At 34.0% G+C, this 26,091-nt stretch overlaps 2 protein-coding genes across 35 annotated transcripts in view; one reads left to right on the top strand and one right to left on the bottom strand.

Moving 5' to 3' along the window:
- The window catches only part of RPS24 (ribosomal protein S24), a 559,366-nt gene that overhangs the window by 328,666 nt on the left and 204,609 nt on the right, over positions 1-26,091 (bottom strand). The gene's annotated exons all lie outside the window — the stretch shown is intronic.
- The window catches only part of KCNMA1 (potassium calcium-activated channel subfamily M alpha 1), a 436,284-nt gene that overhangs the window by 109,725 nt on the left and 300,468 nt on the right, over positions 1-26,091 (top strand). For all 31 annotated transcript variants that reach the window (XM_048946538.1, XM_048946532.1, XM_048946533.1 and 28 more), the window contains one exon: positions 14,720-14,884. In XM_048946538.1, the coding sequence (XP_048802495.1) occupies positions 14,720-14,884 (165 nt within the window). The remainder of the gene's footprint in view (positions 1-14,719; positions 14,885-26,091) is intronic.

Consider the following 26,091-nt stretch of genomic DNA (forward strand, 5'->3'; position numbering starts at 1 on the left):
TGGTTGAAGAGGTCAAAATGCAACTGTTTGTAATTCTTTGTGTACAAAGCAGCAAGTAAATCAGGATACTAGTGATTTTCCCATTACAAAGCTGGGGTGTATATTTTACCCTTGGAAATCTACAAATCTAGTGAACTCTCTAGGGGTGAGATTGTATGCTATCTTTGCTACTGAATACTGACTACAGTTTTACTCATTTTTTTATGTAGCCTGTGAAAAAATCCTGTTCAGGTTGTGCTTTTGTAAGTACTACATAGTATGCATAAACACTATATGTCATAAGTTAGATTAACATGGTTCTGGAATATAATAAAATAGGCATGGTAATAAAGATAGCATATGTTGGGTCAAATACTACATAGGTAAGGAGAAGAATTTTAAAGCAATATGGAGTTATTTGCAGAGTTTTGTCCTGTCCTGGAGGGAATGTGTGTTTGTACTTGCTGGCCCAGTCCTTAGCTCTTCTAAATCGCTATACTTTTACTGTCTATGTCACTGGCTCAGAATTCATTTAGTTGAATAATGAGATTTCTTCTGTGTGTGTTCTAATAATAGAGATTTTAACTTTAATTAGACTACCTGGAAGTCCTCTGATGGCAGTGTTCTCTCATCACATTTTAAGGAAAGTGGGTATTTTAACAAGCTACATTTTGATTACAGTGACTCATAGGACTAAAGGGAAGCATTAAGACTACTTGAGAGACATGTGTGCATGTTTTCTTGAAAGCAAAGTTATTTGTTTCTTTTGGAAGTATATTCCAAATATACTCTATACAAATAGAGCCTCTGGAGCTCTGAAGATTTTATAACTTAAGAAGAGTTACTAAAAGATCTAGTTATCAGAGGTAGCACTGTTTGTATGTCTGAATATATTTGGACAGAATTAGTGGTAAGCTGAAGAAATTTTTTGTTTGAGATTTTTTTTTGGTCACAGCATTGAAATTATATGTCAGTAGTCGGAGCTTGCCAGGTTTGAGATCTCTTCAGAATCTCAATTCTAAGTGTCCAGTAAGTTTGTGCTAGAATCTTTCTTTGTCTTAGAGACTGTCCTGATTCCTGGGGGTCAGTTCTTTGATATAAGTGCTCTTACCAAATCTTTTTCAGCAGGAATTCCTTCTCAAAATCAGCCAAATCATGTTTCTTTAGTCATTGTGTTGTTATCAAGATATCATATCTATATATAGTTATAACATCAGATAGAGAACTTTGTGCCTAATAGAAATCACAAGGCAAGATTTGTGAAGTGTTTACTTTTTATTGATGTAATGGTTTATAATTATTCATACATGAGACAGCAGCATCAGTTAGGTTATCTTTTGTCAGTCTTATGCTTAGCAGTGAAAGTGATTGCACTTCAAAGGATAAGGGTGTTATCAAAATTATTAATATATCAGTACTTTGAAAATTACCTTTATTATAAAATACATAGAAAATGCGTGTGAATGTGAAGAACTAATTGGAAAAGCTGCCAAACAAACAACTCCAAATCCCAGTGAAGGAATGAGAGAAGAAACAATTTTACTCTGGTGTCATGGGACTTGCACTCAAATTCCATGCAATTCTAACCTTAGCTTTTCTGTTAAGTATCCCATTCATTTTATACTTTTCTACTGTTTTGCTCCAGTCATCTCACAAACAGCCTCCCTAATAACAGTTTGAACCTGGCTTCCAGCAGGGCTGGTATTCTCATAATTGATACGCCTTTGTGGATGAAAAATTTCCCCCATTTGGGTTCCAGCAGGATTTGCTGATTACAGTGAGTGCAGAGCACAGCAAAAAAAATCATACAATTTTTAAAAATGATCATTTTACTAAATATCACTGTTACCTCTGAGTAATGAAAGCATTCTTCTGAGCTCAGTGTCTGGAGAACAACAAGCCCCCATGATGCCACCATCGCTGGGATGCTGGGTGTCAAATATTCTAAGATGTCAGGAAGCTGATGCAAAGTTGTATTCTAATAACCTAGAATTAATAGTGAAAGAAATTACTTCTTTATGTAAGTTAATTGTATGGCCTTTGCAATGATTTGGCAACCAGGAGCAAGAGCTGTGCTCTTCTTCCCCCAAGGTAAGGTGAGTCATGGATCTCAAAATAAGAACTGTATTTAAATTTTATGACTTAGTTTACAAAGCAAAATAAATATTTACGAAGCAATAGTGAAGCATTCTCCAAATAAATTCTGTACTGATACATCTAAATTTGAGTCTGAGTAGCTTCCACAAATTCACTTTTCCCTCTAATTCTTATAAACTGTTCATCAGGAAACTGTTTAAGTGACAGATTTGTTTCAGGAATTCCTGAAACTCTACAATTAAATAATCAAAACTATGCAACTTTCATCCTCCTTTTCCAGTTCTGATACTCCATCTGGTAGCTTTTATTATTCTGGTTTCCCAGTTGCACTAGCATTGCCAAGCACACTACAGAATTTAGACCTTGTCTAATGATATGAAAAAAAAAAGGAAAAAACCCTGTATTTTTTATTCTAGCAAAAAATACATATATATCTTTCCAGTGAAAGCTTTGTAACTACTTTGATAACTTGGCATGTAACCTCCCATGAAGATCTGATTTAGTTGAACAGTGACCTCAGTGTGTCTGTTGGACCTGCTGTCAGTCTTGCTTTCAGTTTTTGGCTCCATCCCTGGGTTTGGCTTTTTCACCCAGAGGATGTGTGCTGCTATTGATCATCTTTTCAGTACTTGGTGCCCCCACAATCAATAAAAACAGTAGAACCAGATAATCATGAAAAGAGTGGTTCTGAGCCAAATCTGCTGACGTCAAAAGACAAACTATTATACAGTGACTCAATCCCCCCTCCCCTCAGCAAAGCAAATAGTAAATTCAAAATTAAGAAGGAAGGTATGTAGGTTGCTCCAAAAGCGATGACTCCTATTTAGTTCTATGATAACAGCAACAGAGAGTACAATGACAATACTTGATAGAAAAATTCTCAGCTACGAAACTTCATTTTTCAACATGGTCACCACAATTAGCTACGCATTTTTACCATCAGTGAACAAGAGCCTGCATACTTATAAAAATCTGTCTGGAGCAGGACTTGTCTTTCCTGTCATTGTGACACTGCTAAAATGCACCACCCACTGCTCTCTGTGCTCATACTGACTGTTTGGTCCCCTGAAATGTTTAGCAAGTGTTGATGAAAGGTGGGTGCCGTGACACACCTTCATGAAAGTGCTTCATCTGAACTTTCTTGTCAGACACTCTGATTGCCCCCCTGCTACCATCTGTTGCACTGCAACAAAACATAATGAAATATTGGTGAGAAGGTTCAGAAGGTATCACCAACCTCTATCTCTTGTTTTGTGGTTCAACACAATAAAATAGGAGGCATTACTTTTGGAACAGCCCTCGTATATTCATAACTCCTTAACTGTCTTAGTTCACAAATCTTATATTTTACTATTTTTCTTAGTCAGTTCTACTGAGCTAAATGGAAGCACAGAGGCCTCTTTTCCGTCATTATTACAGCATTAGGATAAACATCTTAACATGGTTAGAGGTATAAAACAGAAAGACTACAGAGGTTTAAGAAATGTTACATTTAGAAAAAGCAGGTTTATAAGGGGGTGAGGAGATTAGTCAGAAGATACAGCTTAATCTCTATACTACCATATGTCTGGACAGAGTGGTATCATTTTGTATTTATTATTATCTTGTGATGCTTCACAACAGTTATTTACATTAATCTATCTAATTTTTCAGATTGTGATCCCTTTAGAGATGGTAGTACTCAGAGACTCAGAGAAGTAGTAGAGAAACACAAGCAACTTTTTTTTTTTAATTTTTCATTAATAATAATTAAGGGATGCTGTTAAAAAAAAAAAAATATATATATATATATATATAAAAATTATGGGTGGCACCTGCATCCTTGGGAAGCTGTGTGAGGTGCTTACACAGCACTGTAAACAGAGAAAGACTCAAAGGCTTCTGGCTGGTGAGTAGGTTCTGTAAAACACAGCTCATGAACATTGTAAACTGTGACAGCCTGCTTTGATGAGCTGTTTGTTTATAAGTCATCAGCTGATCTTTATGATGCTGCAGACTCTTTAACCAGAATAATTTATATAAAATTCAGAAGGAAAATAGGAATTCTAGGCTATGTAATATCAGATTATCACCAAATTGCAGGATAAAAACAAAGGGCATAGCTGATTTCCACCTTTAAAGACTGAAATTTCTGCAGTAGAATTAACTTTATTACAGATCATTGTCAACTTCTGCCCTGCTTGATGGCTGAGCAGATTAAAACTCAGTACTTGGTGATGATTCAACAATTATTATCCTTTAATTTCTTTCCTTCTATGTTTTAATCTAGAAAAAGCTAAGAATTTAAATAGACTTTCTCTGTTATCTTTCCCTGTCAGTGGACAGTAACTGCTATCTGTGTCATGTGAAATTTATGGACAGATTGAATATTCTTTGGTAATGTATTCTTATGTGATATGTAATATTTGCTGGTTTGGTAAATCTTGAAGCTAAAAACTGCAGAATCATGAGCTGAAAACACCTGCCTGTCAAGCACCTTTCCTGCCCTCTACTACTAATGTAGGGACCTTTCCTATCAATTCTCACCTCTGAGCAACTGGCTGTTCTCATTCAGAAAAAGACCAGTCACAAAAGAAGCTTCTTCTCCAGGGTTTGCAACAGACAGGTTCATTCTTGTATAAGCAAGAAGACTAAAATATAAGCCTTTCTGTTATGAGAGTGAAAAACTGACACTAAGTATCTTTATTTTCCTGTAGCCTTCTGATCGCTTACAAAGGCTCTGTTCAATGTCATGGTCAAGCATCAGCTGCAGCAGCGCCTCACTGGTACACTCGTAACAGAAGGAGCTAATCTCTCTGTCAGTCAGATTAAAGTTATTCCCACTATTTAAATGATATGAAAGTTGTAAATTACAGAATGCCACCTCTTCTAATAGCTTGTTAGCAATGGTTGAAAAATTAGGCTGAAATGCTTGCAATGAGACTTTCTGCTCTTTTACAAAATAGCTTTAAAATAAATTGATTAAACTGATGATAATTGGGATATGCAAATTATCTAAGGCCAGAAATATGGTTTTAATTCAGAAAAAAATTTTAGGCAATTTTGGAGTACTGGGCAAGAATCCTATCAAATTAAATTTTTTTATGATCTTGACTTTTGGGTTGCTTTTAGTGTAATTTAGTTTGAAATGCAACATAGACTGTGCACTTAATGACAGTCCATCCTTGTTTTCCTATTTTTTTTTTTAAATCTGGGGTTTTTTAAATACCTCATAATACTGCTTTTCTTTTTCTTGAATATTCAGACCTTGGAATTATTGATTTTTTTCCATGTTCCTGCTAATGGTTGTTGATTGAAATGCTGGAAAGAAAGTCCATAAAGTTTCAAGTATGAGAGAAGACACTAGGGGGAAACTCCAACCAGCAATCATCTTACGTTTAGAGTTTAACCAGTTCTGCAGTGCATGTCCAAAGGTGAAAACCTTACTACATGTGAAACTTTAATCTGCCACTACAGAACAATAATAAGTCAATTAATTTTGACACTTGTGTTGCACTTTACTTTGTTTTTAGTATTAAAATATTAGATGTAATAAGTGGACATATCAGACATTTTTGTGGCAGCTAGTGCAGTGATTGCTGTTACTTCTGTCCTATGCTGCTGCTCAGAAACTTGTATATGTGGGTGGGTCTTATTTATTTGACGCTGCAGTCCGGTCTGCTCCCTGTCACTCTCTATATCTAATCTCCCTCAAAAACAGCAGCCCAAAAACCTAATCAAGAACTGTTAAACGACAGATTATGTTGGGACCGTACCATGCCCTTGTGGAAGCAGATATTTAACGTGCAGTGCTGGGTTCTATCTCCAGCTGGTTGTCCCTTTTTTCATTCAGTCTTTGGTATTGCTTTGCTTCTGGTAGATAGATTTCATTTTTCCTATAATGCAGCTTTCAAGGTAAGGTTAAGAAAGCCATAGAGAATTCACTGGGCTTGTTCTCATTCTATAGGGTTTGAATTAAAATTTATGGAGCTAGAGTATGCAAGTCAAACAAAAATTTAGCTTTTCCCTGAACTCTACCTTAGATTTGAGTCAGTATCTATGAATTTGCAGAAGCTGTTTGTTTATTTGCATCATAAATATACTGGTTGCTGTATACGTAGTCTATAAGATACTATTCTGGATAATTTTGATGCTGATATTTATTGTCTGGAAAGTGAAATGAATTTCACTGTTTTACCTAGAAGAAATTTGTTAGTAAGAGTAAATTTTTGTTCTTGTCGGTTTAAAAATTTTGTCCATTTAATTTCCTGTGTAATGGAGTTGTGAGTTTAAGGTTGCACACAAATAGTTTTTTCTTTAGCAGTTTTTAACAAACAAGGTCATAACAACTTGATTAAGTAATGGCACTTGTACATTTCTTAGTCTAAGATGTCCTTAGGGTAAAATGCTTACTGATTTCAAAATAATGATTTAAATTGCTGCTTTACAGCTAAATCTGCATTTTTAATGTTTTTGAAAATTACAGCTCTGTACCTTTCCTCCAGTTTCCTGCCTATTTGTTTATGTGCTCTGTCTCACTCTAACTCCCATGAAGTTCTTCCAGCTTGAATGCTACATTATACTCTATAATCTTTGAGGTGACAAGTGCTGTGTGATATTAAATATTTTTAATTACTTATTGGCTGACTTTCTGCTCTTCAAATATTTATATGCTACATGCTGGAACTTAATTTCGTAAGTCAGCAAAGGCTTAGATATGGTTTTGTATCCTATGGAGCTGCTTTTAATTCGTTTTAACCTCCTTTGTAGTTTTAATGCAATAAACATAAATATTGTATAACTACTTCTGAATCAAAAAAGTTCTTAGAGGTGACTGTTTTGGCCAGTTTGCAAGGTAATGATATGTACATTTGTATTCTTCAAGTCGACATTGATCTATGTGTTTAATGGTAATACCTAGTAGTTACGTTTGTGAGTCTCAAAGTTATTTTTGTCCCACTATCTCCTTCCTTATCCTACTAGCTTTAAAGCCTCTTGAAAAATCTTAAGTCTCTCTATAAAAATATAAATACAAATAAAGTTTATTTGACTCAAGAAAGACTGCTTGTACTCCAAAATGATACGCCCTATTTTTATAATAGAAGCAGTGAGTGTTCATGTCCTTTCCTCCCACATGAAAACATTTGATTTGAATGAAATGAGTGACTAAGATTTCTGTGAACAATTTTTCTAGGGAGTTCTCTAGTTCATGAAAATGAGGAGTTGAATCTGTCATGCCAGGGCCAAGATATCAGCTTTGGAGTAGTCCCAGTGCCTTGTGGTTAGCAACCGCTCCTAAAGCTGTGCAATGCCTTTCTTTGACCCATCGAGTCTGTGATTTTGGGGTATCAGAAAGGGGTGCTAGAGAGTTGCTAGTTCTAGGTGCTCTAGTTTTCTCATCTTCTGTAATACACAGCAGCTGAGCTCTTTGAAAATTACTCTATTGGAACATACCATTAACTGTACTGTTTCTCACTTTGATTTTGGAAAGAGAAAAGGCGAGGTAGAAAGAATTACCATCTACAATCCAGTCTGTCATCTCATTCTATCTTATACTTTTTGTTCCTCAAAGAAGAAAGTATTGCAAAATCAATATCATGAAAGAAAGCATACTGCTTGCTAATAGATAAAAGCTTTCTCTTCTGCAGCTAAGCATGCTACTGGAAAGATATTGAGAAATTTAATTTTACTTGCAAAGCAGTTTGACAGAATATTTTATATGCTGAATTTACATGTCTGTTAATAAAATAAAACTTCTACCACTGGAGTTTTTAAATGATCTGTTCTAATTATGAACATTCCTGGTAGAAGAGGGGCTTTTCAGCAGTTTTATTATTTATATTTATGTTCTTTCATAATTTGAATGATATAGAGAAGATTTACTGGTAATTTGTCTTAAAATTAGGCAAAATCAAATAATTCCTTTTTTTCCATTTACTCTTCCTTTAACAGTAGTTTTGATGAAAAGGAATACGAGGGAGTGATAGAAGCAATTTTTTTTTTTTTTTTTTTTTTTTTGGAGTTTCATGTTAATATTAACAGCAATGACAAAATTATATGAAATAAGCTGAAATATCTCCTATGATCAAGATAACAGATTTAGGTCATTTTTTCCTTGATTAAGTCTTTTTTTTTCTTGTGTTCAGGAAGTGCTTCCAAACTTTTGTTTTGCAGTGAATGTAGTGTCACACAAATTAGTTACGTATGAAGACAATAAGTGATTTTTTTTTCTATTGCTTGTAAGAAATTATTGATTAATTATTGGTACATAAAATATTCTAGCATCTGTGGCAGAAGGAAGTTACTCTTGCATTAAAGAGTCAATGGGTTGTGAATAATTTGATAGTGTTCATTTAATGATCATATCCTGTATTTGCAGTTATGTTTTCTTTGATTTCACTTGTGTTAGGGAGAAAACAAAATGGGAGGATGTAAAAGAAGATATACGCACCTTTTTTCCTTACTTTATGTTTTTCCATCAAGCAGCCAATGTCATTTTACAATTTTGATAACTCAACCGCTTCTGACATTGCTTCATATATTTTTACAAATTTAGTATCTGTCATACTAAATGCTGGTAATCTGGCATGGTTACTCTGAAGTTCTTTATAAAATACACTTTCTGAAAAATTAGTAGCAATATATTGCTTGAATCATGAAACAGATTGTTTAAACACAAATCCTGTCTTACATAGTAAGCATCTGATCTGCTTAATGCACCTATTTCTATGATAATGATATGTCCTCTTTGATTTAAGCTTTGTCCCCATTAATAAAATGATATGCTTGTTTTGCCCTTTTCCTGGCTACTTTATAATTGAACAGGGGCTTTAGGGAAGATTTTAATGTGATAATACTGAAGTCTTCTTACAAGAAATTAGTAAGGAATAGCCTGTTGATTACAGAAAAGGAAAATAAATTTGTGGGTACCAGGTGGATGCTATTTTGAAAACTTGTTAAGTACTTCCAGTGAATACTTCTACATCACTGACCTGTCTGGTTTGTTTATTTATTGCAGACAGTAAATTGCTATGTAGACTTGTAGCAAATTTATTGTTTATTTCTATAAGCATGGTCTGATTATACAACCAGAAGTAACAAAGGGAAGCTAGTAGATTTGTTTTTATGAGTAAATGGAAAGGAAACTGATCAAAGAAACTTCTGAACTTGTAGTCAATGTTTGTATAACTGTGGCCATAAAACTTTGCTAATTTGTACTAAGCATCATAAGTTCTTAAAAACCACTTCGTTTGTCCATTTAAATGCATACAACATTGAAATGACTTTGTTTGTATCCGAGATTTTCAGTTGTAAAAATTGTGCTCTCCTTTTTTCAGTATCTTTCATTAATTTTTATTTTTTAAAAGGACTGTTGTTAGAGGGTCATATAATGTTTAACTCAGAATTTTTGTACTTTCTTTAAATTTCAGATAATGTAGGGCTCTGCTGTATTTTATTATGAAGTGTGAACTATACTCAGGAACACATAATTTGACATATTGTTATGCTGTTTTTGGATCATGGCTGGAATGCTGCATCTTATTCAAGTAGTTTCCTTTGCCTCTCAGGTCAAGGTTTTAGCATTAATTCCTCTACCACAGCAATTTTTGTCAGTCAAAACAATGAAAAGAAGATTTTAAACAAATAATGCATTGGAAATATGAAGGACAAGGAAAAAAATATGTTAGGATTATTGAAAGTATGTGCTAATGCAACAAGGAAGCTTGTCACTGGAAAAAGAAAACATTTGGCCCTGCATCCTAGAGCTTTCACAGTAAGGGAGTTTTTGGTCAGCAAAGAAAGTGAGGATCTGGTTGTAACTAAGGACTGGAAAGGAAGTTTTGAAAGAATGAAGAAAACATAGTGGTCACAAAAGTTTTGAAATCTATTTAGGAATTAATTTTTCTTATCCTGCCAAATTTGCAAAACCCAAGTTACATAGCCAGTGAATATTTTATGAGTTAAAAATGCTTGGCAATCTCATCAGTCATGTCTTCCACAGATCATTGTGTTTCCTTTTATTCAGTGAAAGGAATAATGTTTTTCTGTATATCAATTATTAATCCTTTTATACTAGCCAAGCCGTAGCTACAGTATGATAGCTGACGTCAATGCAACCTAATATTGACTATAAACCTTACATTCTGAGAAGTACTGTGGATAGGCCATTTTATAGAGAATACCTCTTACATGATATTCCATTTCTTTAGCCTTTGCTTTCTCATTCCTACAAGACTCACTGTTTCTGGAGAAATTTGTACATTTCCCAACAGCTATTTGCTATTTATTTCTCACCTTTCTCACCTGCTTTTTTTTTTTTTTGTTAATATTCTGTCGCATTCCTTTGTTGGATAAACTGCAGTAGAACAGATGAACTACTTCTTTCTGTCTTTATTTATTTTACACTGAATGAACTGGCATTTATTAACTACTTAGAATGAAAATTACAGATGGTAACTGTAAAGGATTGAGAACATCTGTTGTGGTAAAGTATTCATTTGGTACCTCATGTTTTGACATGTACAGTGTGTTATCCAGCTGCTGAGAACGTAGAATAATATTTGGGCTTTTTAGATCCCTGTTTTAAGCTATCAACATGGCGAGATAATAATTACATGGCATTAAATAGATTGCTTTTAAGTATCTGCTTAATTGACCATACTGCTTCAACGTGCGTGATGCGGGCATGACTCAGTACTCCCATTACAGTGATACTTCATGAGTTTTATACTATAGTCATACTAGTTAAATTTTAGGTAATCAAAATTTTTGTTTCATCACATTTTAACTCAGTTATTTTTACTCACATTACTTCCCTGTCTCCTATGTTTTCTAGCATATTTTTAAAAATGATCACATTTTTATCTATACCAACATTTCAGAGAGCTTACCAAGCTCAGAGAGTTCTTACCATACTGCCCTCCTTCTTTAAGGTTTCTGAGGAATGAGATAACTTGAGCATCAACTGAGAGCATTCATAATATTTTTCTGATTTTATTTTATGTAGCTCTAAGTTGAATTGAGTGTCTGTGTAGTTCTGGTTTTGTTCAGATATCCTAGAAAGAAATAGAGAAGCAGGCAGGACAATGTTTTTAGAAATAAAGGACTTTCATGAGTGTCTTTCTCTTTTTCGTAGAATGACTATGTTTAGGCATCCCATTGCTTATGCAATCTAAAAAAATACTGTTGAAAATGTAAGACAAAACATTAAAGTTTCTGATCCAAGACTGTGGCAAACCACTGCTAAAGCTGTGAGTCCTTCTTCCTGTATTCCCTTCCCCTCCTCATCATGTATTCTGTTCTATTTTGTCACTAAATTCAGAAAAGATATATGATAAAATACTTCTCACTTTATCTACCTGAATGTTCCTATCTAGTAATTAAAATAATGAGCTCTTTGTGAAACAACAGGTAAGCAGACTGCATAAAGATAGTATTGTCTTACTTGTAGCTACTGATCCTGTAAATAATTAAGCAATTACCATCACTGTCAGGTTATTGTTAAGCAACCTTTTTTCAGGTTGGCAGTGTTGGTTAGTTAATGCTTTGAGGTGAAGAAATGGCAGTAAGGCAGAACTGTGCAGTTTATAGCAGGACTGATTTATACACACTGTAAACGAAAATGGCCTTCAAATCTCCCTTAGTGATCTCTGCCAAATTGGATAATGATTTGGGAATAAACCTTCCTTAATATTTAATTGGCATTTAAGTAAGCCATGGAGATGAAAAATATGAAAACATTCCTAATAATATGATTATTACATGACAGTAATTTGCTTGAATATTAGTCATAGCTACAGCAATGGCAGGCTTGATATGTAATTGATCATGAGACTCTTCTTCAAGGAATACTTCGCAGTGAAAGATTGTTTGAGTATGTTAAGAAACAATGGGTAGAGGAGATTTTAAAGGAGGCAAAATAAGTAGTATAAGTGCATAAATAGAGCTGCCCCAGTGCTACAGATTTCAGTGTCTTTGGATAATCATATTTTGAATAGAATTTTCACATCTTATTGCTATGTTCAATTGGCTACCAAAAGTCAATGCAACTGCAAAGAGCTCTAGAGAATAAGAACGTATTGAAAAATGTTACCTTTCTCCTTTAACAAAGTAACTTATTTAGTTTTATAGAATGTTAGGAAATATTATTTTTATGTTCTTATTAATTGTTATGTCTTGTAAATTATTTGATACATTGACAAGAAGGTTGTGGGTAAGAAACATGTAAGCAATAATATTTTCCAACCTTAATATTTTAAAGTTCACTGCAATAGAATGGATTTTTCTATTCAGACATTTTTATTTAATTTCCTGTGGTTATGTGACTTTCTAGAGCAAAATCCTTAATTAGGGTTATTTTTCAGCAAGGTGCCTGTGATTTCAAATAAGAATATTAGGAGAAAAATAAACCAACAAAATCTGTAGTTTCATCCTTATTCTGCCTGTGCCTTAACGGGTGACTGATTTAGGCACCAAATTACTGTCTCAGTTTCTTATACAAAAAGAAAAGCTAATTACTTCTCCTATTATGAAAACTGCATTAATACCCATTATGAGCTTGTTCAGTGAATGCAAGTGTGTAGCCAGGTTGGGGCCCACGTGCTTCACAGAAGAGGATTGTGAATTAAAATCGGATGTGAAAAATTTACAGTCTAAAATACAAGCTTTAACAGTCACAAAAGGCAGATAAACTGGTAGGAAGAGAGAACTAAATAATGTGGAGCACATGTAATTTTTAACAAATCCCTGGCAGACAGACTGCTGCAGACTTGGACTGGCAGCCAGAGCTGCCCCAGTCAAGACAGCAGAGAGCAGCCCCTGGTGTCCAGGCGCTGCTCTTGGGCCAGGATAGTGAGGGTTGGGATCAACTCCAATGATGGAGGACAGTTATGGGATGGCCAGGTTAATGGGCCCTGCTTGATGGTGCCCGTGGCTTGGTAGGGCTGTGGAGAGCTAAAGCCCGTCATCTGTGATGCTATGGGTAGGGTGGGGAGGCCTTGGAGGAGCGGCCAGGGCCTTGGCTATTGACTAAATATGAATTTTCTACTTTTATTTTATTTTTCTAGTATTCTGTCTAAGCAATTAGCACAATTCTGTAGGTTGTACTTCATAACTGAGTAAAGCTGTGGTATGTTTTCTTCAGTGCTGAGTGCAACACATTTCATCAATTGTATCCGTATTTATCAAAGAATGAGGTCCAGCTTTGCAAATACACAATAGCTTTTATCTTTTATCTGGTTATTTGCTTAGAAAGCACTAAATTACTCTTGTAACTGTGAGTAACTTATGAACAATATGACTGTATCATGCTCATTGCTCGTAAGAAGACAGAGTATTTCGAGTAGGAGAGTACCAGGCAAGAATCTGACTAGATAATTGTGGTGCAAAACTGAGATTCTACAAAAAGAACGATTGGCCCCCATATTACGTGTTTAGCGCTGCTCGACTGCCTTTTGACAGATTCAGTGTAACTGTTTTATTAGTTCAGTACTGTTTTCAAGAAATGCCAATATGCTTTTGACCACCTGTATCCTCAAGGTCATCTCACAGCTGCAAATTATGACCTCAATAATCATAGTATTCCTACTACAGTAACAATCACTCAACCAATGTCAAACATCTTTGCTTTTATAACAGGAGTCCCCAGCAGGGTTAATGACAACATTTTTGCTTCTTAGTTGTCTACAGAATGATCTATAAGCAAGATCTTTCAATATGTTTGTCTGTGCTGAGTTCTTGAAGCACTAATGTATATCCATGTGCAGTTCAAGTGCTCAATATTACATTAGCACTGAATTTTGCTGGCTTGTTTAATGTAACTTGTCTAGTATTTTGGAAGTCATTAGTATTATGCTGTCACCATAAGCATGCTCACGGCAGTCTGGTATTTGCATATGACGTGTTTTAAATGCTGTATAATCTAAACTGGCTTTTGCTGTCATTTCCCTTGATTTTTGTGCAGCATTCATGACTGTAGCACATAGTAGGCAGTTAAATCTTTGCTGCAGCATTTGTGAGAGACTGATCTGAATTCCAATGCGTGTGACTCATCAGTCAGCTTAGTGCAGCTGAGGCTCCTCTTTAATTTCTAGCTATCTGTTCTATGAGAGCCACTCAGTGTGATGTATTACACACTTTCATTGAAACACTGGTTTGATGATAGCATGGCAGCTCCCTGCAGATTCTCTGTGGTGTATTATTGTCTTGTTACATAATGCTTCTTAGTGAAGGCTTACCCAGATAATTAATTGTAATGATAATAATTTAAAATTGTATGTATTTCATGTTCACACTTAGTATACACTGTTTTGAACTATAGATCAAGCAGTCCTTCAGTGTATGTCTTAAATTCTTTTACAGGTAGCTCTGTAAATGCATACAAGAGTCTTGGTGATTATGTTGCATGTAAGGAAGTAACACAGAGCATATTTGATGCCAAATATATGCATTTGGAGTTTAATGTAATGAAGAATATTTTCTGTTAGTCAAGCACTTTACTGCTTATGGGGAGACATGGCTAACAGGGTGCTTAATTTCACGTAGCAGAAATCCAGCGGACTATTTTGTTCCTAGGTTTGCTAATAGCATTTCCTAGCAATAACTCTAGGTTCACTTCAATTGTCAAACTGTTAAACATTAACAAACCCAAACACTTATTTTGTAGGAGGCCCAGAAGATCAATGGTGGTGGAGATACGCAGGCAGATGGGGCCTGCAAACCAACAGATGAAAAAGAGGAGAATGTGGCAGCAGAAGTGGGATGGATGACCTCTGTGAAAGACTGGGCAGGAGTCATGATATCTGCCCAGACACTAACTGGCAGAGTACTTGTAAGTTTTCTGTGATTTTCTATTCTTGTATTTTAAAGAACATTTGCTATAAAACACTGTGTCCCAGAATTAGTGGAGGACTTGTGGTTGATTTGTTGCAGCAGCACTGAGTCAAGACCAATTTTCTTTGTTAGAAGTAAAATAGCAGACTAATTCCCACTGCAAAGATAAGCTGAGACAACAAGTAAGGAATGGTCTTTTCTATCATAGCTTCAGGGTGATCTCCTGCCTCAACCTATTTCAGTATTCTGACACCATGATTCTGAGTTTTGAAGACTAAGCTTAGTAAATTCATATTCATATTATATGACAAAACTATAGGCTTATTTTGTCTGGCAATTTTCTTTAGGAAATTAGAAAATTTCTGTTCTGTTAGCAAAAATGGAAGCCAACTTGGAAAGTAAGTGTAAAGATATATGTAGATTGTTATCAGAACTGTAAACCTGAGACACATTTGAACTAGACATGTAGTGGAATTTATGGTACTTCTAAAAGACAGAAGTGAATTCATGTTCTCCTGATCTCTTCTACGAACTTAACAAATGTTTTTATTATGAAACAGTTATGTATCAAATAGAGTCACAAATAGTGATGACATGTAATTTAAAGTTCTGGTAAAAACCTAACAGGTTTTCACTTTATTTTAATATAATTATTTTATAGCCTTGTCAAATCATACCTAATTGAGTTTTCTGTGGAATTCACAGATGTGTAAGATGTCCCCTGTGTAATTTTTTGTTGTTGATAAAAAGCAAGTACATACTAACAAATAGCTGAAGTATTTTAAGTCCCATTTAAAATTTGTGTAATTCCAGAGGTTCTTTAAGTAGGTTGGGTTAAAATGAAAACAGAATTTGTGTCCGTGGCTACTTTTTTTAAGAGATATTTTACTGTGAGTCAGATCTTTTCTATTAAGTATTTATTTAGTGGTGGGAAGGAAAGTGTAAGACAGGAAATAAATTAATTCTAATCAAGTCCTTTGCACTGAAAAGTTTCGGTGGCTTGATGGCTATTGTCTTATTTAGTTGTGCAATTACATTATTTTCATTATTTTTTCTAACAAAGTACCTTCTGCTGATTTGCTTATGTTAAATGAGGACTTTTATCAATAGGTTGAAATTGTGTTCAGGTGCCACTTTTAGCATTATATATCTGTTTAGGATCAAACTGACGTATTGATCATCTTACGAGAAGCAGCATATTGATCATTTGCATGTTTTTCTGACATCTTCATTATTAAAAATAACAAATTGTAGAGCCAAACTTCTTTTTGCAGTTTAAGTACTATGGTTAGATCATGCAAAACCATTCTTTTGCTACTGGCTATGTGTTCAGAAACTAGTCATTGTTGTTTTTAGTGAAGTATATGTGAGCACAAATACAAACCAACTGTTAAGGCCAAAACATAAAATATAACACATATTACTTTGTATTTTTATTTAAGATGATGAGAGAACTTGTGCAATTCCATTTGATTGTGCTTATTCCTTTTTGGTTAACATCTTATACTTACAATTTACCACTGAATTTTAAAAGGTTTATTAAATATGTTTATTTCCAGTTTTATTTGCAGTCAGCTGAGCAGTCATTGGGCAGATTACTTCTGAGAGAGGGTGTATATCTGAATTTTTCTCACATGTAACAGCAGCTACTGTACACTTATCAATTCAGCTAAACAGCTGAGAAACAAGTGGCAGACTAAGGGACCTACTAGTTAATTTTTTTTTTGTTGAGAAATTGAGTGATATTTATTTTAATATACCAGTTTCAGGATGTGAATTGATAGGATTTAAGTTCTGGAAGACCATTTTCAAAATGAACATTAACTGTTCACTTAAAATTTACATTATGGTTATATATGCTGAAGATTAACTGCTTCAATGAAAGTTTGTGCTGAAGAGAGTTTTCTCTTTATTTGTAGATACAGCATATTGCTAAGTTAATATATTTATCAAATATTGTTTGAAAAGACTATTACTTATGAATTTATTCTACCTTAACACAGTCTGTTCCTACTGGCTATCGTGTATATCCACGTATCAATCGTGGATTATTTTTTTCCCCTGGAGAATGAGCTAGTGGCTTCACAGTACTATGGAATCAAAATTGTATAAGACATGTATAGACAAAGAAATTATAGAACGTTTTTACACTGTGAGATTTTTAAAGTCAGTCTTTACACATCCGTTACTGCTTTAGGAACTTAAATTCTATGTTTGATGTTTCAAAAACATTTTGTACATGAAGGAATATTTACAGCACTCAGCTTCATCTGAAGGGTGGGTTTTGGAAGTATCATGAAGATTGGAAAAGATCACTAAGATCACCTCGTCCAGCTGTCAACACATCATCACCATGTTCCATTAAACCATCTCCCACGTGTGTCGTGGCACATCTACACGTTTATTGAACAACTCCAAAGACAGTGATTTCACTACTTTCTTGGCAGCCTGTTCCAATATTTGAGCAATTTAAAGCCATTGTCTCTCACTGCTAGTTATGTGGGAGTGCTTAAAACAGACTTCCATGTCAGACACCATTGTGTCAGACTGCTCTTTTGCTGCCGTCTGTCTCACAGCAATAATATTTAACAGAATATTGGTGGGAAGGTTCAGCCTCTACTGCCATACCATCAACATCTGTCTCTGATGTCTTGGGCCAACAAAATAAAACAGGAGGCATTGCTCTTGGAGTAGCCTTTGTAAGTTTTAAAAAACGTGTCCATATTTAATTCCATAAGCAAATCGTGTAAGAACACTGTAATTGAACTCATGTAGTGCTGTTTGTAGGCGATGGCATAAATCTAAATTAGATAAAAGTAGAAGTCAGGGAGATTCTGATTTACTTTGAAGTACTACAGTATAATGCGGTAGATGATGCAAGTATCAGATAAAAATTCCTGAGGTAGGCTTCTCAAATAAGAATCAGAAACATTCATAATTAACCTGAACAATCAGGAAATTGGAGGTGTTTTTGCTTCCTGAAATTAGTTTTTTTTTTTTTTTTTTTTAATCATTCAAGTAAGAAGAAAAAGACTTCCTTAATTAAGCAATTTAAAGTGCATGATATACAGGGGAAAGCTGTAAGTATACTGTTGAAGTTACTACAGATTAATGTAGGGCACAATTGAGGGCTTTGATTTAAACTAAGAAATAAAATCATTAGTTTAATTGTGAGATATAAATGAAAGAGCAAATTGCTATTTTCTTGCATTTAAACACATGACATGTAAATGCATAGTAGAGAAAGGAGCTTTAATGTATGTCAAGTGCTGAGTGTCATGTGGTGGTTTAGCATGCTGCCTGGACTCACAGTAACAGAAACAGGCAAATTTGTTTTAAACTGGAATGCTTGAAGTTTTGCTTTTTTTATCGCTATGTAATAAAGAGGTCTTAAATTGGCTGCATTGTTAGAAAAAAGGAGAATAAAAGCTTCCAGAGGAAAAATAAGGGGTGAAGCATGGGCAAATAGTGGCAATGGTATGATAATGAAATTATTTTCTTAGAAAACTGTCTAGGTTGCTTTCTTATTGTTCTTAATTCTTAATAACTACATTAACTACCTAAAGAAGAGGAAGACCTCATGTGAAGGTGCTTTCTTGACTTGAATTAAAAAGTTTCCCAGCATGCATTCAAAATGAAACAGGAAGTTTCTATAAGACAAATTGATTGGACATAATAGTTGTTGCTGAACTCTGTTCATATATCACTAAAGACCAGGAGTCATTTTATTTTTTATTTTATTTTATTTTATTTTATTTTATTTTATTTTATTTTATTTTATTTTATTTTATTTTATTTTATTTTATTTATTTTCTGACCTGGATGCCTTGTGTGCTTGTGTGTTCATAGGATGAAAAGTGCAAGTCTTGTTAATATTTTGGCAAGATAGAGCCAAGTTTTAAGATTAGTAATAAAATTTGTAATCTAGATTCCTGACTGGGCTTATTCAGTGGAAGAGTGGTGTATTTCTGTGACTATGAAAATTTTAACCAGTCAGGTTTTGTAATTTCATTATAATTATCATGTCTTAATATGTTTCTGAAATACAAGTAAATTTACAGCATTCTTGCTCAGGCAAGCATTATTAAACATCAGTTATTTTTCCTTCAAGAAGCATGTTTTGTCTTTAAATATGTCATAAAGAGGATCTTTATAGAAAAAAGATAGAGTACCCTAGTCAGAGGGGAGGGGGGAAGCATGCGTGAAGCAATGGAGTGAAAAATACCTTCTTTTTCTTAAATATTTATATTCAGAAGAATGGTTTGAGAGCTGCTGGGTTGTTTGTTTTCTTTTTTTTTTTTGGGGGGGGGGGGGGGGGGGGAGGGGGGAGGAAAGCAAGTGTAATTCTAATAGACTTTCCTGGAAGAAAGTTTAAGTATGCAAAGTACTGTTTGGTTCTTTTTTAGGATGTTTTTACAGTCTGCTTCACCACTCTTTCTACTGTTTTTTTCTGAAGAACATTTGATTTTTTTTTTTCACATTAGATAAAAAAAAAAGCCAACTACCTCTTGCAGTAATTTACAGTTGCCTAGCAGCCAAAGTCAAATTTAACAGCATAGAATTTATTTGGTGTTTTTCTGTGTTTCCAAAGGCAGTTTCCAAAGACAGTATCGGCTATTATACTAGATTTGCAGAGCAGGAAGAGAAGTATTAGTTGGTATGTGACATCACAGAATTTGAAGTTCAACATACTTTCTCCATGGCAAACAAGGTTTTTTTTTTTTTTTGTAAATTTTGGTCTTTTTCTTTCCAGCATGGGATCCTGTCATTCATGAGTCCTCTGCGACTGAACTTTTTTTTTGGAATTAACAGATTTATTTATTTATTTATTTATTTATTTATTTTGCAGGGCATCCGTAATGTTTTTATGATGTACTTACATTCTTGGATAAGAGGATTTGTTTTCCAATCTACTGATTAAGTCATGGCAATTTTTCTTAGCTAATTAAAGAAAGTTTAGTGCAAACTTTGCATAATTAGTCAAAAATATATAGAAAATAATGACACATTTCCCTCTTTTTGTTTTTTACTTTTTATTTTTTATTTCTACAAAGTACAGGCATGGAAGCATTTTTGGCACAGGCTGGAGTAATGTGATGCCCCATATTCTCACTGTTTTTTTCATTTGTTTATTGAACCAAGATCCATATCAAGACTCACTTTGATAAACTAATAAAATCATTTACAAAAGCTGAAACAAAATTAGTTTTTCTTTGCATGTAGTTAAACTTTTTCAAAATGTTCATTACACATTTTCTACAAGGCTTACTGTCATCCTATTTGAGGAGGGAGAACATTATTCTTTTTTTCTGCTTGGTACTGTACCTATTTCCATTTTGTAGTGTAAAACTGAGATTCAAGACTCTTGAACATTTCAGGGGTGTTATAATAAGTGATCTAATTACATTTACCATTACTTTCCCTTTCTATGTGTCTCTGAGTATGCCAGAAAAATAAATATATGTTAATATATATACAGCTATCTCTTAAGACAGATGACTGCATTTTATGTAAAGTAAAAACTTAAGGATGTAATAATTACCTTAATGTGTGGAAATCAGTAGCACTTTCATACCCATGGTAGCAAGTAGGTGGCAGATGAATTTCAGTGTGTGTAAATATACAGCAATGAATCAAGGAAAAAATTCCCAAACCCCTAAAGAATGTAGACTTAGGACGTTAGGAAGCTTTTATGAAGACTAGATACAAAGCTACTGAGAATGTACTTATCTGTATTTTAGTGCAGCTGCACAGATCTGTTATTTGCAAATTTATTCCGCTTCTCTTATGCTCTTTAGGGATAGTTTGGATTTTGCATCTCACTATTGAGAAGTGAGTTTATCTGCTTGTTTAGTTATTTTTAATGTGTGTTAGCTCTTAGTGGCACATAAATCCAAGAGATGTCTTCTAGATTACTTTAATCTCCTATAATAGTGATTTCCTACGTTTTCAAAGGAGGAGGTACAGTGCTTCTCCATTTGAGATCATACTGAATGATAATAGAATAGAGTAGGAAGTGTTGAGTAAGTCTTGCTGGTTTCCTTGGTAACTGCAGTTTGCTTAACTACCACTTATGCTTTTTTTTGTTTTCTGAATATTTATTTATTATTGATAATACCTAGGATTGTTTTGTTGGGTTTCTGCTTCAAACTGATGGGTTTGCTTATGCCCACAGTCCTGTGGGAGTGAAAATTCTATTAGCATACACATTTCTTTAGAGTTCGACTTTTCAATTTTGCAGTATTAACTACAGCATTTATGGTTGTCAGTACTCCTTTAGATGACCACCATGTTGTCTTTGTTAAAAACTCTCATAATTTAAAAAAAAAAAAAAAAAAAAAAAAAAAAAAGGGAGAGAGAAATTGGAAAAAGTGTAGTGGTTGCAAATGTAGTGGTTAAACTAAATTATTTAAAACAAAAATATGCAAATTTCTAGTATGGAACAATGTCTAGGACAAATAAGTTACTTTGTTATTACCTCTGATGCTGTGGTAAGAGTTGAAATGTGGCTAATTCCTTCCTCCCTCTGCTTACTTTCAGTGTTAATCTATGGCATTCTTGATCTCTTTTTCTGTCTTCCATGGAATATATGGATAAATAAACATAAATAGTATTTTTTCTCTTTTTACTGATTTTAAGTAGTGCTATGTGAAGGTGGATTGTGTGAAGGTAAATGGACATGTTAGAATCAAATCAAGAATAGGATATGCTTTTTGTTTATAACAAAATGACTTAAAGTTTACTGAGAACTGGACCTAAAACCATTCATTTGAATTCCTAGTTCAGAAAATGAAAAATGTAGAAATTTAAGTATATATATTAGATACAATTCAGAAATAACTATCTTAAAATGACTATTTGTAGTGTTCCTGTTACTCTGTAACTTCTACTATGGGAGTTACCTACTATAAAGATAACTTCAGAAACTTTGTGCTGTACTGCAAATTATTCTGTACCTTCTAGATAGATGCCTTTCCTTACAGCATCAGTTACAATGCTGTTGTCAAGCATAAGACTTTTTCCCACAGTGAGACTAAGTAAAATCTACTGACACTTTTGAAATTTACTGCCCTTTTTTCTCCTAAATTAAAGAACCTGAGGGATTCTATCATTACAATGAGGAATAGCAAACACAGTTGCAAATCATGTTGTATTTAATTTATTTAAGTTTTAATAGTATTTTTATACATATTTAATAAAATAATTTTTATTTTTTTAATTTTTAAACATTTAATTAAATACATTTAAGTATTTAATATTATTCAGAGAGAAATATTGATAGGAATTATTTTGAGAAAAAGTCAAGAACGTGGTTAGCATTTGCACTCTTAGAGCATGGCTTAGGGCTTAAAACTGACTTAGGTAAGCTACTGCTGAAGAGGATATGTTCTGTTATGCAAGTCTTTATTAAAAAATATTGGTAATACTTTATGATTACATTAATGTCAAACACAGGGTAGGAAAATTCCTTGCTAATTCTTTTTTGAGGACAGCTAAGAGGGAAGTGCATAAATTCAGATTTTCTTCATTATAATAGTATGTTGCATTGTCTTGATAAAACTGGTATAGAGTAAATTTTGCTTCCACCTGTGGGAGATTTAAAATAGTTGGATATTGGACAAAAAGGTATGGGCACATATTGCAAGTGAAGCATATTTGTAAAATTCTCAAGAGACACTGTGATCTCTGGTGCAAGGGCTGCTGTAATGATGCAGTTAATAATACTGTTTAATATAGTCTTCCTACATTTAGCATACTTACTAAAATTGTGATTGTAATAAAAAATAAAACACTGATGAAATAATGAATGATTTTGAATATGTTTCCGCTTAGGTTCTTGTGCAGCTTTACCACCAGTGTGTTGTTCTGAGGTTAACTGCTTAACTCGTGATATTAAAATAATCTGCATTTCAGTGTTTAGCACAAAATAGTATTTTATGTCCAAACAGAATACAGAATATCAAAGTTAGTCTCCTTTTATGTCTTACATATTCAGTATGTTCTTTCTAACTGTTGTTTGATAGTTACTGGAATCTGCAAGCTTCCCAAGAATTGTTTTCTATGTATTCTAATAGACTTCAGAAGTTCTACAAGACTTCTTAAACGTGCATTTCTTGGGCACAGGAGAATCCTCTCTGGTGTAATTAAAGTTTAGTTGCAGTTCCAAATGCTGCAGAAAGACAACTTGACAACTTACCACTAAAGCTGCTGGAAGTCCCACTTTTCCTGTGAAGTCTAGTGTCTCTCCTGCTGTTGGAGGAATAGTATGCCACTCAGATGGGATGAGTTAAAGTGCTGGATACTGGAATACAGATCTTGCTGACTTAATGTTAAACTGAGTAGGTGGAGTGCATGTCTGAGGTATTACTAAGACAATTATTTTTTTTTAATAGTTCTCCTTATTTATATGGTTTGGAAAGGTTGGTTCAGTCTGAAGTATTAAACACAAAACTTGTCTGCGTGTGAAGGGAGCAGAAAATCTAATGGTAGAAACCATGTCAAAAGTGGTGAATTCATAGCAACAAATATGAGAATATTAACTGTCTGTTATGTGTACTTCAACTAGAATCTGAAAAATCTCAGAATTTTCCAGAAGTCTGGAGCAAAATTCACTATGTTTAATAGAGCAACACGTATCTGTGCTCTGGCTGGTTCTGCTCCATTCTTCCATATCAGAGAATCTTCATGCCATAGATATTTCCCTTTGTCTCAGGATGAAGATGAGAAAAATGTTTAAATAGGGAAGGTGGGAGATATTGAGAGAGTTATTATTTTCTCAAAAAAGGCAAGAACTTCTCAGAAGTCTGATGTAGTCCTGCTGCTTCTTTCGGTCTTGAGAAGATTGCATCTCTTTTTCTACAAAGTTTTCTTCTGTTCAGCCTAGCTATCTGGGGTGATAAGGTAATGTCTGCAACGTAAATCCATGTCTTGTAGTGGGGGAGGAAGACAGTAGTTAGAGAATCACTGGCTGTGATCATGGGATGGAGTTTTCCAAACTAAGTGAAGCAGAGTAAGTATAGAGTAGAAAAGGAAGCATATTTGGATTCTCTATCTCTTTGTGGAGCTTAACATTATGATTTAAAACATGGTGTGATTATTAGTGATTAGAATGCTGATGCCACCTAAGGAATCTAAATGCAATGTGGAACCTGATTTTGCTTTCCATACACTTATTCTTCACTGCATACAAACTGTGTCATCAAGTGCTGTCTGATGCCCACAGTCCTCTCATTGAAAAGCATGCTACTCCTATATACTGTTAAGAAAACAGTTTATGCCTCTTAGGCTAAAATCTTGCAAGAATTTCCTCTGTAGAGATGAGTAGATTTAGTTAGCCATCTGATTGTTGTGATACACAAAATGTGATACTGTCATGAGCTTTCTGAAAAGTCAATCATATTTATTAACATAACATGCATTCTGAAGATACTAAACATACCTTGTGAAAAGAATAGCCATGTATCTTGGTAACAAGAAATACGTTGTCTGCATGATAGTGTCAATGAAAAATGTTTGCAACATCTTTGTGAGCTGTTCAGTTTTATAATTCTTCTTAAACCTACTCCTCCTGAAGAAAAAATAGGGGGAAATGAAGTCTGACCACATTGTCTTTCGCTGCCTTGTTTTCAAATTTTAAATCTGTCCAAACCAGAGCCATTAAGGTAAAACATTATCTGGAGAATTTTGAAGTGGAAGAATCTCTTCAGCTTCCCTTTGGAAAGTATCTTCTACTCAAGCTTTCTATCTGACAAGTATTTCACGCATAGTGCAAAAACAAAACTGTATTAATTTAAGTAATTGCTGGAGTCTATAAATGAAAAATATGCTAAAGAAAAAATATATTTGAGTTTGCTTGTCAGCTTCACTTTACAGCTAAATCCTTGCTCCATGAGAGAAAGGAAAAGAATAGTCAGGGAGAGGAGCTGGCATTCAACTTCAGACTTCTCTTTTTCATTAAAATTTACTAACAAAGAGCCACTAGGGCAGCTGATGTATGCATATTTTGAATTGTCATTAGAATGGCTGGACAGTGCTGCATGTTGCCATTTAGCTGTATGCTACAATTCAGCAACCATGCACATGTAAACAGAACCTGGCACAATCAGGTTTTTTTGTTTGTCTGTTTTTTTTGGTTTTTTTTTTTTTTGTTGTTGTTGTTTTTTGTTTTTTTGTTGTTGTTGTTTAATTAAATCAGATAATTTTACTTGAAGCAATACAAACAAATAAAACTGAATTGTCATATTCTCTAGATTCTCAAACGTACAGGTTAGGTATGGAGACTCATCCCAGGTACAGAAAAGTGCATTCAGCAGGATCTTTCTTGAATATAGCATCAATTTGCTATTTGCTCTTTTCTTTTTTCCTTTTTCATTTTTTTCCTCCATAAACTAAATCTTTTTTCCTTATCTCTGTAAAGGTCTGAGCAAATTGATGTTTATGCCTAAAATTTTTTTTTGCTTGAATATGACAAAGCTGCACTCTGTCATGAAGTCTTAAAATTTTTTAAAGGATTTTTAAATATTACTAAAAAGAGAGATGCAAGTCCAGTCTTTAAATTGAAGGTTGTTTGAAAATAGTACCTTGTGAAATTTCTGTTTCATGAAGTGCAGCATAGCTGCTCAACAATCTAATCTTCACTCCTTCTGAAGTACATGAGAATTGGAAATTCTTGTTTTACAAAACAGCAACATAAATCAGCATGTTAACATAAATGGTTGACATGTTGCACCAACAGAAATATGTCTGAAAATTCTATAGATACTTTTCTAGCAAACACTAGAAAATTATTTCCCTCTGGATTACTTTTAAGATTGACCTTGTTTTCTCTCACATTAAACATTGCAAAGCTGTTTTGATGAGTTGATTAGAAACATAAGTATAAAGTTTTTTACTCAGCTAGAGTATGTTTGCAGGGCCAAAATATTTTTCTGGCCTGTGTGTTTGCGTCTGTGTAATATAAATTTCTGTCCTGTTCTTGTAAATTTGTGTGTCTCTCTCTCTGTAGATAGATACTTATTATAATATTTCCATGCCTGAGTATGAATTATTTTTATTTCCACATTTGCCAATTGAAGATGGCATATTCATGCATCAACATATTATTCCATTGTACAGGCTCTTTTCCCTGGTGCTTTAGTTCTGCATTTCTGCTTTTTATCTTTTCTGGTCCTGATAGGTACAGATAGATAAACAATCTGAATTTTT

Source organism: Lagopus muta, chromosome 5, assembly GCF_023343835.1.
Source record: "Lagopus muta isolate bLagMut1 chromosome 5, bLagMut1 primary, whole genome shotgun sequence".
In the NCBI taxonomy this organism is placed as follows: domain Eukaryota; kingdom Metazoa; phylum Chordata; class Aves; order Galliformes; family Phasianidae; genus Lagopus; species Lagopus muta.